General features: G+C 44.5%; 1 protein-coding gene across 1 annotated transcript; it reads right to left on the reverse strand.

Annotated features, from left to right (window-relative positions):
- Window positions 1–128: 128 nt before the first annotated feature.
- On the reverse strand, window positions 129–7,505 carry LOC133166114 (transmembrane protein 200C-like). Its single transcript, XM_061296129.1, has 2 exons — window positions 7,232–7,505; window positions 129–2,784 (listed from the first exon to the last, which is right to left on the reverse strand). Exon 2 carries the CDS (start codon window positions 2,749–2,751, stop codon window positions 1,378–1,380), a length of 1,374 nt encoding a protein of 457 aa, XP_061152113.1. The 5' UTR covers window positions 2,752–2,784; window positions 7,232–7,505; the 3' UTR covers window positions 129–1,377.
- Between the last annotated feature and the right edge of the window lie 6,877 nt (window positions 7,506–14,382).

Below are 14,382 nucleotides of genomic sequence, written 5' to 3' on the forward strand. Positions count from 1 at the left end.
TAACACTTTGACTAGTCACCATGTCACGCTAACGGCTAACTTTGCTTCTATTGTCACCGTTAGCTCCTGTTGTATAAAAAAAAATAATAAATGATTAAATAAACAAAAACAAATCATGACTCTCAAACTTGTTTTGTTATCTTTTAATGGTTTTCCATGATGTAAGTGAAACTATTTGGCGCAAACAATCTACTTTGCATTCGCTTGTGCACAACAGGACGCCTACAGTGTTCGGGAAAGCAGGGCTGAAGGTGGTGGGTCAGCGGGGATTGTAGTCGAAGTTCAAAAGTTTGTCCACCATGTAGTATAGTGTGCAGAGAAAACGTCATCCCATCATGGAGGTCCACGTCGGCTCCTAAATCAAACGTCTACCTGAGTTTCTTCATGACAAGTGTAGACTTTTAAAGTTTGATGCTACAGGTGCTTCAGTTTCCTTCCAGTCAGATCTACACTTCTAACAAGCCTACAGTTTTTACCCACCTCAACCACTATACCAAAATAGAAGCTAAAATCCAATCCTGCTTTTCTTTTACAAATCCGTTCAACAATCATTAGTATTGCTCTTGCTACATTGAAAAAATAGAAAACTCACATCTGAACGGTTGAGCTGTGTTGTGTGCGGAAAAGGAGGCTCCTTGCCCATGGCGATGTCGTATCTCGCTTCCGGAACATATGAAGCAAAGACAGACTGTAGCCCCTTTCACATTGGCCATCCATGCAGGCATTTTCTCACTGTCCTGCGTGTAAGGTACAGATGTGGGATGTCCACCAGTGAATTTGCCATTTTAAGACCCGGTCTCAGGGATGAGTGCAAAGCTGGGACCACGACCTTGTGTCAAAAACTCCTTAAAACACTGCCCATCTACGGCTTTTGATGTAGTATCCCACGGTTGGGGCGGTGTGAAAGTGGCTTATGTGTTTTAAGGGCTGAGAACACAAGTGGTTCTCGAGGACCACTATCCTACATGTTTTAGATTTTCGGTTCTCTATCACATCTGTGTCAAACGATCAGGAGCCTGATATCAATCCTGATCATTTGACTCAGGTGTGGTGTTGTCGGAGAAACATCTAAAACATGAAGGATAGTGGCCCTCGAGGACCAGAGTTCAACTGTAGCTTAGAATTACCTCGCATCAGAGGTATAAAGCCACTTGTGTATAAGGATCAATACCCGAGACCCACTGGCAACGCTCCTTTTGTGTTGAAAGCAGTTGTACCCGTCTGATGCTGACCGCGCACCTAGTAATCTGGATGTGTGAACCTACGGTGGCTATGTGGATATGATAATATCCCACTGTCTGATAGAGTCAGAGTCATAAATGCCGAGTGGTGGTTAACAGTGTGAAAGGGGCTTATAAGAGTTTCCCAAGATTCCCTTTAGGATTCTGGAGAAGTGCTTGGTGTCGCCTGTCCTTTGTCTCCCTGAGCGTCCTCCTCCACGGCTGTCGCCGTATCCGTCGCTGCTACTTCCTGCTTGCCGTCGCCCCCTAAAGAAGTGTCCGGCGCGTCGAAGGATTCGCTCCCGAGGTCGCTGAGTTTAATGTAGCCCTTACTGTTGGAGCGCTCCAGACGGGGGCAGCTGAAGCGCCTGCCCCGCTCGCTCTGGTGGCACACGCTCACCGACAGGCTGCAACGGCGCGCTGACCTCGGCGGGTCTGTTAGCGAGTTGAGGGACAGGCGTGACCCCATCGCCTTCACAACTGGGGAGGGCGGGAACAACTGGGGCGGGTCAGCGGCAGATACCTCCTCGGGCAAAGGACTCGTCTTTTCTTCATCGCCCCGTGCTTCCTCGTGGTCATTCCCCACCTCAATGACCACGTCTTCTTCCGCCTCGTAGTTGTTGAGCTTGATGACCGGGAGGGTGAAGGCATTCACCGAGGAGGCGACAATGGAGGTGGGGTCCCACTGGCGGGGTTGGGGGGCCTCTTCGCTGCCATTGCTGTAATCCTTGTAGATGCTGTACACTGTGTCCGTGAAAGTCTGGACGTCCCTGGACCAGCTACGCGACGGACGCCGGAATACCTCGTCGCTGTCCAATGCGGCGGAGGAAGGCCAGGAACTGCGGCCTGCATGGTGGCCCCCCGATGGACCCTCTGCGCTCTTGGACTGGGTGTAGTTTACCAAACCATTGAGAGGTGAGTACTCCTTGGAACGAACACTATGCAGGTCTATAACCGTGGAGTAGATGTCTCTCAGGTTGATGATTTTGGTTTTCTTGTCGCGGTTCTCGTGAAGGACGGCATTGGCGCAGATGAAGAGGAAAATTCCGATGCCCATCACCAACGGTCCGAAGACTTTGAGGTTGTCGGAGTACAGGTAGTTGTCGAGGAAGTCACACAGGAAGCTGCAGTGCTTGGGAGACGGAGCCAAGTCGCTGCCGTTGGAGTGGCTCTGGTTCAGCGGGTTGAGGTTGGGGGGAGCTCGGCTCTCGTTGGAGGACGCGTTGGGGCTTTGTGAGTAACTCATTGTGCCGTAGTGTACCCCCGTCTGTCCGTGCTCTTGGTATTGCTGCTGATTCTGGCTGGGCCAGTACCCCAGTACGGCCATGGAGATGCCCACCATGAGGACCATCAGCCCGACGGCCGCAACCAGGCCAGCGGGTGAGCAGAGGTTGAGCTTGCCCTTCACTACCACCACGTCATTTTTCTTCTTCTTCTTTGATTTCCGCTTCTTCTTGTTTTCAGCGCGGTTCTTGGAGCGCAGGGAGTCCTGGCGCCGGTTCATGCGCAGCAGTCCGCCCGTGGCGATCATGGCAGCGCTCGGGGAGCGGGCTTGTCACTCAACCTGGAGGGGACAGCACAAGAGGAAGAACGTGAGGGTCCACGCTGAGCAGATGGCAGACGCTGTCTGGAGAGATTATATGTGTAATCCCGAGTTTTAGCACAGCGGATGGATGGATTTGCAACCAAGGTTCCACCACCAGATCACTGCTACAGTAACAAAAAGATTTCCAATCTCTTTTGTAAAGTGTTATTTCCAACATTTTACTGCTAAAATTATTTTTTGTTCACTACAGATAATGTGCCGTGGCAGGCATGATAGTTAAAAGCTGTTCCATTAGAAGGCAGAAGGTACAATTGATTCAATCTCGTTTCAACCAACAGTATTGACCGTAAGAGCTAATTCTCCAACAATTGACAAAAAGTCAACAAGTACGGCCTTAGGGAATATTTTAAAAGCGTACATCTTGCAAAAATAGAAACGCAACCGATTATTTTTACTTTCAGTGGGCGAGTCAATCCAGTCGAATTTGACCCACAGGCGGAAAAACGGACAACTTCAGCTGTATTAGTCATCAATCTGAAACCACTGGATCTACGTATTGAGCGAAAAGCGGGAACAAGGAGTGCTGGCTGCCTGGCTGCTGTTAGAAGCCGCTCTGTATGTTTATCTAAGTCTCCGAGCAGGGCCTCAGCGGCAGCGAGAGGATGTGATGTGTCCAGACAGGAGGCCAGCGGGCGTGTTGAGCCCACCTACGTCCTCCCACCCACACTCCTTCCTGCTCTCTGAGCGAATCCATCTCAGCACCAGCGTGTCTTGAGATGACACACACACGTATGTATACACGCTAGTAGGACACTTCATTAGGTACACGCCACAAGGATGACAATGCTTATATGTGAGGCCAATTTCGTGTTCCAACTCACAGGCCACATTATTAGGTACACATCACAACCTGATGCAATGTAAATAGATATGATTTTAAAATTGTCATAATGCTCATTTTTGTCATATAAGTGTTTATTCGAGGCTTGCTGAGTGTGCTCACGATAGGTTTCATCGTGACATCCTGGAAAGTAGGCACTCACGCACAATCTAATATTCATAGTATATAACACTGGAATAGAATTTTGAGAAGAATATGGAATATGGCCACGGCTGTGAAAGTGATTGTAAATTATTTTTGCTTGCACTGTAGAGCAGTGGTCCCCAACCACCGGGCCGTGGACCGGTACCGGTCCGTGGGTCACTTGGTACCGGGCCGCCAAGCCGCACAGAAAAAAAAACCCATTATCGACGATCAATTAATTCACGTGACATGTTTCCCCAGTCGAGCCCGCAAAGCTAATATGTGGCGACAGGCTAACTAACCAGGCAATGAAACATTAAAAACTTCTTCAACACATGGAGACCAAGCATCCTCCAATAAAAGACAAACCTTAATCACTTCGGGTGTCATTGTCTCCGATTACGTCTAGATGGGACCGGCTTGTTTCTGAGAAACAAACTCAGTGCTCCCACTAATTCAACGTAATGGTGAGTTTTATTTTTGTCATTTGTACTTGTTTTTATGTCAGTCGTATCATTTTATTTCATCGTATTTATATATTTATTATAAAAGTATTATTTATTTATTTATCTATTTATTTATATAAATGTATTATTTATTTATATAAATGCCGGTCCGCGAAAATATTTCTGACATGTAACCGGTCCATGGCGCAAAAAAGGTTGGGGACCACTGCTGTAGAGTATATAAAGCCATAAATATTCTTTTTATTGGAAACTGTAATGGCCTTGTGGTGCACCACGCAAACATAATTCAATTCAATTCTGTTCAATTGTATTCACATCTCAAGGCACTTTACATATGAAACGGGTCAAGAAGTACGCTCCTCAGATAGACTGAACCTCGGGAGCAAGAATTATGGAGGCAAGAATAAACAATCCCTCCAAAGGAAAGGAAACATAGTGTGTGGAAGCCGTTTCGAAAAAACAATCATAACGCTAAAAAATGACTTCTAATGTGGGGCTGTGCTGAAAACACCTGGCAGTGGAGTTATGCAATGCATATATGAATACAAACTGTGCTGCAACACATGTAAACAGACATTTGACAATATCATAAAGCTCCACTGCCTAGTTCAGGGGTGGGCAAACTACGGCCCGCGGGCCACATCCGGCCCACGGGACCGTTTAATCCGGCCCGCCAACCCTGAACAAATTGTATTATTAAACTTTTTTTTTTTGGTCATTTTGCCTGCAATGACTGCGTTTTCCCAGTAGATGGCGAAGCGCTCGCCTGCGCATTTACTACCGGAAGCCGTGTCAGAAAGCTCGGTGCACACTCACAAGTGCGTGTACGTACTCAGTAGTACGGACTTGGCGCACTCTCGCTCTATTCGTATCAGTCCCGAATTTAGAGCGTGAGCTTTGACGACAGCATTCTTATAATTCGCGCGCTGAGCTTTCAGATGCAGTTTTGCGCTAAAGCCACCCACAAACCTTCCCCTGGAATCCTTCCATTAAAATGAGTGGCCCGAAAAAAAGAAGTGAGTGCCGAATGTTAAAAAAGAGTGGACAATTTGGCTCGACGTACGCGACGTGACGTTCAGCCACATCAACATCAACCCGTCACAGATCAAGGTAAACGGACCAACACCTCGGATCTCGCCTAAGAATTGCCACAACAAATTTTACTCCAGACTATGACGCACTAGCAAAAAAGGGAGACCAACAACACTGTTCCCACTGAAAATGAACGGGAGGCTCTCAAGTTTATTGTAAAAAAATGCATTTTGAATATGATTTGTACACATAGCAGGGATTGAAACTAGCGACCATTCTCATTTTCAAATAATGCAGGATGCTCAAGGACATTGATGCACCACCTATTTGCGACTAATCTTAACCTGTAAAGTTCTTAAGGCTTACTTTAAGGAGGTGTTTCCCGTTTCCTCACCTCTGTTACCAGGTGTTTGCGAGTTAAAACTCTGCTCTGATTTTCAGATACCCCTCACCGTGTTGCTGTTTTGATTACTTTATTTGGATGTATGCTTTCACCGATTCTTCAAGATGATATATTTGGTCAGAATGTTTGCCGTTTGATGTGATCTCATAAGATAAACATCTTTCATTAATCTGACCTGCAGGCACTGAAGTGATGGAGATTGTTATTCATAATAACAGTGTCGTATTTTATGAGAATCACTGATAGCAGTTTTTTAGTGAATTATTATTATTTTTTTAATGCTGTTAATAAATGCATTTGTTTTCAAAAAAAATGTTTGGAATATCCATGCTTTACTACCTACTAAAGGCCAAGATCTTTTATGCAATGACCTTTACAGGTCGCTTATATGACTTCACACAACACCTACGTCCATCTGCTCCTTGTCCGGCCCTCCGGTCCAAATTTAGAACCCAGTTCGGCCCGCGAGTCCAAAAGTTTGCCCACCCCTGGCCTAGTTGCATTAAAAATAATAATGCTATGTAACGTTGTAAACATTTTTGTTGTTTTTGGTTGAGGGAGGCTGGAACTGATTAATGGCATCACATTCATCTAAATGCGGAAAGATAATTTGGATTTCTATGGTGCCAGAATTTTATATGGTTATGTTTTGTTTTTTTTACCAACCCCTGCTTCCATACCGTGTCCGCTTGTAATTTCCCCACTCTCTCGATTGCATCATTCCCAGTGAACACACATGGGGACACGCATACATAAAACAGAAGCTCCGTGACACGTGTCGATCAAAATCTAATTTGCAAAGGCAAATTATTCACATTCGACCTCATTAACTTGAGCAGGCATACCTAATGAAGTGTCTCATGCACACGTGTCGGAGTGCAATTACTAGATATCAGCCTTATCGGGTAATTACACCAGAATAATTAATCTGAAGGTGGGCAGGCTACCATCTAGCTTCCTGAAATATGCATTGGTGCATCTTATTCTTGATTTTTTTTTTTAATTCTCATCAAAGCGTGTGGGTGGAGATTTTTGCGATGGGGGGAGTTAATCGAAGGGGGTTCTTGGGTGGGTGTGTACTGTTTTGTGTGGCTGTTGGGTTCGGTTCGGGTCGACATGTTGGAGATGATGAAGAAAGGGAGGATGAAAAGGAGGCGGTTGGAGGGCTTTATTTATGCGCAATGTTGCACGACTAATGTTCTGTTGACGTGACAGCACATCTGTTTCCCCGCTGTATGTGCACGTGTGAGAGTGCGCGCGTGCGTGTGGCTGAAAATGTCCAGAACCGACATACGAATCTTCAAACACGGCCGAATTTGGGCGTACAAGACGCCCCCCCAAAATACACGTGCACGAATTTGCTTCACACACACACGCGAAATATCCAAGCGCGTAAGAATCATAAAACATAAAGTTCGGCTGCATTTCTCGGAACCGTGGTGCGTTCACGGTCTTCCATAAAAGCGGCACAAACACTTCAATCCAACAGGATGTTCTTTTAAAACATAGCTCATTTGGGGGATATTAGAGATGGCTTACCTGCTTAGAAATTAGGAGCATCATCAAAGAGAGGCATCGTCGTCGATGTGCGCCACTTTGGTGGCAGAGCTGCAAGGGAGGGAGAGAAAGAGAGAGGTAAAGGGACGGGGAGATGGAGCGAGGGAGAGAGAGAGAGAGAGAGAGAGAGAGAGAGAGAGAGAGAGAGAGAGAGAGAGAGAGAGAGAGAGAGAGAGAGAGAGAGAGAGAGAGAGAGAGAGCTCCGTGCTCGCCTCAATGGATGCGCCTCAAGCTCAAAGGCAAAAGCTTGGAAGCAAGGAAAGGCAGGCGAGGGGCGGGCCAAGCTGAAGAGGAGAAGAGGAGCTGCTCTACATGATGCCCATTTGTCATCTTTGACTTTTATGTATGTTGGCAATAATCCATTGCTACACACTTGAATCTAATGCAGAGCAGCATCACGGTGTTTATTGTTGTAGTCTTTTAGGTTGCTGTGTGTTACACGACTGCAATGCATCACACTGGGAGTCAAATGAGTTGAATTAAATTTTACTTCTCAAGGGAATTCATTTTGTTATTTTATTTATCTAAAGTTATGGTATATGGATTATTTAGAATCGTTTAAATTATTTATTATTAGTTTTGATTGATCAAATGATACTGTTGTATTATACTATAAGCGCTATACAAATTTAATGAATTATTATTATTATTACTATAACATTGATAGTGTTTTAAAAATGTGATTATCATTATTTACGTACTCACGTAGCATTTAATTTGTATGTTCATTATTATCATTCAGTTATTAGTTCCTATATAGTACAGTACATGTATTTTTTTATGTTGGAATCCATTTTGTCTATACTGGAGAATGCAATAGCTTGAGAAATTGTGCGTGAAGACAGCTGAGTGCCAGAATGAAAAATTGTGAAATAACAGAGAGAAGATCACATGGAATGAATCAGAACATGTCAAAAGCGGTTTGAATTAGTCAAAAACATAACAAAGGAGGGGATAAAACTATATATATATATATATATATACATATAATTATTCTATATTATTCTTAATTATTTTAGAATTAAAAATGTAGTGGCTAGAATGCTCTGAACAGTTTAAAGTGGTCCTAAGCTTTGCCAGCCACAATGGAGCATTAAAAGGATATAAATGACACTGACAGTCAGCAGTATTCAACACTAGGGAAGAATTATGGGGAGATGACTGACAGTTTCTAGCATCTACGTCAATAAAGGGCAAAAAAATCCATTCTGTGCACAATGCAACCAAGCAGCCAATCAAGTATCCACAGGGTATCACTGATGTCAAACGAACCATTTCACAGTTCATGATAGGAGAGGAGAGGGTAGTTCCGTGACTGACTGGTTGTGATTCGTCACGGTTATTGATTTTCTTGTCCACTTTTATAGTGAGAGCAGGCCAGGTTAAAGGTGATTGGCTAGCTTCTAAGATCCGGCGTGGAGTCTGGAAGGGGAGGCATCCGCTTGTTATAACTCACCTCAACTGTTGAAACAAATTGCGTTCTGGTCTTTGCATGTCTAGGTACAAAAGTCTGCAGCAAGGGTCCTTACAAAGACAATAAAATTTGAGCGCATGACCTGAACTACTTACATTGGTTCCGTTGGGACAGGTCAGCGGCATTTCCATTCATTTTGGATGGGATAAGACGATTTGACCTACCGAATGTAGAACTATCATTTCAAGTATCATAACGAGACGTGTCTTCTCGCTGCTTTTTCCTTCTTTCTACCGCTACCCCAATTACCGCCCCGCTCCATTTCCAGAGGTGCCTGCCTGCTGTCAGAGATGCATGGCTGCCCCCGACCAAACCACCCATATGTCCATCTGTCTCCATGGCCCGCATTGCTCCACCGGTCCCACCGTGCCGCACATCTCATTAAGCCGAATGGAGCCCGCAAGAACTTCAGGTGTTTGATTTACGAGCGAGTAACACACTGAGCACCGATTGCGCATTGCGATGAAGGTCAACTCTATTGAGGTGCTTTGTTGAAGGTACTTGTAGACATTTATGGTCCCCTTATGGGATTTGTTGACACATCCAGGAATGTGGCACACTGGGAAATAATCACTGGCAGGCTGGCATTGACTTATTGGACTGCTGCTGGAGCGGATGAAACAAATCCGCAATGTGACACAATTAAAAATTCAAAGGCTTTACTTAACTTAAAACTTCAGAGAAGCAGCATCAATGATTTTTAATAAGGCATTCCAGAAGTCGGTAGACTGAGTTTATAATTTGAAGTTGGGGATGGTGATTGAACCAGAGAGCACATTCAACTTTTGCGAGAATTTTCTATAACAGCTGAGTTTGCTTGCACTAATTAGAATCTTCATCAGCTCATGAGTTTAACGGCCATGTTTTGTTTTCTTTGAGTGCAGCGAGGCCGCAGTTATGTAATCAGGGGATTATTCTCGCTTTGCCGCCAAGATGGTGGTGGAAGAAAATAGTCTTCTTTCATCTCTACATATAGGTCATCACTTCGGGGACAAACAACAAACATCAAATGAGGCAAGGGAAAAAAGGGGGGAAAAGGACTGTTTCACATGTGGGCAGCATGGTGGACTTATTTTTTCTCAGGATAAATTTGCTTTTTTTTGAGAATATCCATCCATCCATCCATCCATTTTCTGAACCGCTTAGTCCCCACGGGGGTGCTGGAGCCTATCCCAGCTGTCATTGGGCAGTAGGCGGGGGACAACCTGAACCGGTTGCCAGCCAATCGCAGTGCACACAGAGACAAGCAACCATTTGCACTCGCACTCACACCTTAGGAGTCTTCGATCGGCCTATCAAGCATGTTTTTGGGATGTGGGAGGAAACCGGAGTGCCCGGAGAAAACCCACGCGGGTCCGGGGAGAACATGCAAACTCCACACAGGGAGGGCCGGAGGTGGAATCGAACCCGCACCCTCCTAATTGTGAGGCGGACGTGCTACCCAGCGTGCCACCGAGCCGCCTTTTTAGAGAATATTTTTAACAAAATCAGATCTTAGTAAGTAGAATAAATCTTTTTAATCAAGGAAGTTTTCCAAGAAAAAAAAAGTTCAATTGATAAAATTCTATGAGGGAATTTCTTTGTTCATATTTTCTGTGAGTTAAAAAAAAATACACACGCATATTCGGTTCAATGTTGTTCATATTGGTTTATTTACCCTGTGTGTACCCTGTGAATGACCGGTGACCAATCCAGGGTGTGTTCCTCAAATATTGCGTGTTTTCCTTCCCCTTTCCTTTGCCTTGGAAGAGGAGATGGCTGCTGGGTTACCATGGCAACCATTTCACGGCACACAGCAAAACACCTCAAAACACCAATCCTTTTCCTTCAAGCCTTGGGGCAAAAGTGACAACTAATGGGTGTGATATTTATATTCCTCCTCAACATGCACATTGTAAGCAGAGGGTAGGCTGTGTGGAGGGGTTCGTTGCCATGGCGACAGCAACGGCAATGTCACCTGTGCAGATTAACCTGCTGCTCGCTATGACCTTTGGCAACCCTGCACCTGTGTTGCTTTTGAATTGAACCAGATGGTATTAAACCGTATTTAACGTAACTTTCATATCACATTGAGCCATATCAGATGTCAAACAGTTGCTAAATCAAAGTTGTGTATATTGAAATCAAACTGCGATGCATGGTATTATATTTTAGCCAACATCCTTCATTTGAGACGGCTGATCTTTTCACGTACTAATGACTTCATCAACATTAAAGCACACCACCGTTATTAACCTTCACGACTGGAAGGACAGTCTGAAATTCCGAAAAGATGTAGCTGGAGATAGCCATTATCAGTGTTTGAAGAGCTGTACGCATGGTAATACTGTCCAGAGACTCCAACAGTACACGGCAGCAGAAGGCAGTGATGTAATGCCGCACTTGAGCACATCCGCCACAATGGCAGCACGTAATGCCGATTGACTATCTGTCATCTACGCACCTTCACAGGGTCACGGAAGGGATGACACTTTCGCTGGCACACAAGACAAGACACACACAGACATTGGACCGCATAATAACAAACAGGACTATGGAAGCCACTTGATATTCTCCCTTTTCCACATGGCAGGAGAAAGAAGAACAGTACGGTGGGAGGGACAAAACAACATCGACCAAGGAAGGTGAACGATGGTTGGCTGAGGTCCAAATGCCGATTCATCACCTTTCCTTTCAAGCGGGCGGTGCGTGGCTGGCGAGAAACTGAGCTATGGACTGCGTCGCCTTGGCTGCACCAGAGACAACAGCATTGTTTCTCTCAACTTTAATGAGAGCAATGCATCCTAAATGTTCCGGGAGCATTAAGTGGCCTCAAAAATACTCTGTTTGCAACATGTTTTTTTTGGTCGTTCCAGCTTGTTTGCCCACAAAGGGTGTGTTGTAAATGACCATTGCCCACAGCGTGACACATGGGCTACATTGTGGTCATCTACAAGTGCAAATATCAGGTTGAAAGAACATTGATCAGCACTTTCAGAAACCATTTGTACAAAAAAATAGGCCGTCATAAGAAAAAAACTATAAATGTGTTCAATTTCCATAAAACTGAATGTAGTGGTATTATAAAAATACATACATAATTCCATAGAACTGAATCTAATGGCAATATTCTAGGTCAGTGATCATCAACTCGCGGCCTGCAGACTGAATATGGCCAACCAAACCGTCCAATCTGGCCTGCAACAGAATTCCATAATCATGAGGATTAAAAATCTATTTAACAAAAAGCCTGACTCATAAAGGCTAAAACTGCCTTTAGTCTTGGAATGAAATCAAAAAAATATAGAAAGACTGCAAGGATAAGCAGCATGCACTCGCGACCTCACCCCTGTTCAGCTTCCTCCCCTTTGAACGCTCGTCGGCTCGATACGAAGCCGTATGCCCCATAAAGATAAAGACTCCTTATTGCCTGCCGCGCCAGATCTATCGGTAAAAATGCTCGCATGTGACCATGGCAACAGATGAAAACGTACGGTACTCGGCGGATGAGTGGGGCACCGCCAGTTCACTCATCAGGAAAAGCTCGGTGGGGCTGCCATGGCAACAGACTGATCACACGGAAGGGAGGAAGAGGAGGAAGAGGAGGAAGAGGAGGCTGGCTACCACGGTAATGTGGAGGGCGGGGCAGGAAGTGACATGGCTTGAAAAGGACTTGACCCCTGTTGTACTACCGCCACGGACAAAGTGATGGACAGAAATGTACAAATAGGATTTGTGTAAGTGGTGACATCTTTTGTTGCTAAGCAGAATTTTCTGTTTAAAAAAAATATATATATAGAATATGAAAAAAATAGAAAAAATAGAATAGAACTTGTCACACTCACAAAAAAAACATATCCTACAGCAATGTTACTTTTAATAAACACTGGACTAAAACCAAAAACAATCATCAATTACTTTTTATTATTGTCATTATTATTACACAAATAATAAATATAATAATGTTAAAAACAGGGCTGTGGACTCGGTTCGGACTCGGGGACTCGGTCGGACTCGGTCATTTTTGCCGGACTCGGACTCGGTGCTGATTTTGACCGAGTCCACCGAGTCCGACAATAAAAAAAAGAGGCAAGACGCAGCCAGAGAGTGTCAGGTTACAGTGAGCGCGGTAGGAGTTGGAAGAAGCAGTAAAAACTCCACTAAACTCGTCGTAATGACCTGTGATATATGTTATATCCTTACTATTTTCCAGGTTCTTAGATAGCAAGAATAGGTCGGACAACGACGTGAATGATAACTGCTTTATTCCTTACTCACAGTGCGTTCACAGGGCGTCCCACAACAACACAGAATGCCCATCCCACTTTTGGGGGTTTTCTACTATGGAATTTGAGTTAGCCCAAAATACACAACATCTCTTCCCCTCTTACAATGAACGCATGAACAACATAGTCTTATGCACCTATAACTGTACATCTTCAAGATCTATCAATAACTACCATTAAACAATTATCAATATGGTCCAGACAATTATGACAATAATATTCCCATGAAACCTTAACTTTGGGTGAGGGTGGACTACCTCGATTTATACCGAATTATAGCGAAAAAACGATGTCGTACGGCGTCGTACGGCGTCAGCACTATGTTGTTTTCAATAAAAACATGGAGAACTCACGTTTGCGTCAGTCAATTTTAATTTTTATAAAGGATTATTCTCATTTGATGTCTTTAAATTCATCCGCGTTCTGCCATTGAAGCAGGGTGCATTCAAAGACCAGTCGTACAGACAGAAACGTTTTGTGATCAAATCTTTCATAACGAGAATGATTTAAGTGAATTGGTTTGAATGAATAATTGAGAAGAAATTTCAGTTCTGAAGGCTCCTTTTGTCCCAAGCAAAGTGACAGATGGTGGGGAGGGGGGATAAAAATTGTAAAATCAATTCACTCAAATCATTCTCGAACACGTTTGACATTGCTATTGTGTCAGCTTTTAATTATATTGTGCTGTCATGTTAAAGCAAATTAATAAATGCAACAATATTAATTTGCTTTGAAAATACCTGAGTAATAAAATGGATGGATCGATGAATGATGATCACAATTAAGTATAAAGTCTCCTTTGTAATATATACTCCTTGTAGCCTGTACCCAAAAAGAGGAGTTTCTTTGCATCGAGGTTTATGCAAAGAGCTCACGGAATTGTATTGTTGCGTTTTGGTGAAGTGAATGAGTGTTCCGTCTGTACGACTGGTCTATGAATGCACCCCGCTTCAATTGCAGAACGCGGATGAATTTAAAGACATCAAATGAGAATACCGTTTTTTTTCCATGTATAATGCGCAAAATTTAACTAATTTATTGTCCTAAAATGGGGCGGCTCAGTGACGCGCTGGTTAGCACGTCCGCCTCACAGTCAGGAGGGTGCGGGTTTCGATTCCACCTCAGGCCCTCCTGTGTGGAGTTTGCATGTTCTCCCCGGGCCCGCGTGGGTTTTCTCCAGGCACTCCGGTTTCCTCCCACATTCCACATTCCAAAAAGCATGCTTGGTAGGCTGATTGAAGACTCCAAACTGTCCCTAGGTGTGAGTGCGAGTGCGAATGGTTGTTTGTCTCCGTGTGCCCTGCGATCGGCTGGCATCCGGTTCAGGGTGTCCCCCGCCTACTGCCCGATGATGGCTGGGATAGGCTCCAGCACTCCCGCGACCCCCGTGGGGA

Source organism: Syngnathus typhle, linkage group LG13, assembly GCF_033458585.1.
Source record: "Syngnathus typhle isolate RoL2023-S1 ecotype Sweden linkage group LG13, RoL_Styp_1.0, whole genome shotgun sequence".
NCBI lineage: Eukaryota > Metazoa > Chordata > Actinopteri > Syngnathiformes > Syngnathidae > Syngnathus > Syngnathus typhle.

Bases quoted from the DNA above. Each gene is read 5' to 3' on its own strand.
- LOC133166114 (XM_061296129.1), bottom strand. From the start codon at position 2,751: ATGATCGCCACGGGCGGACTGCTGCGCATGAACCGGCGCCAGGACTCC.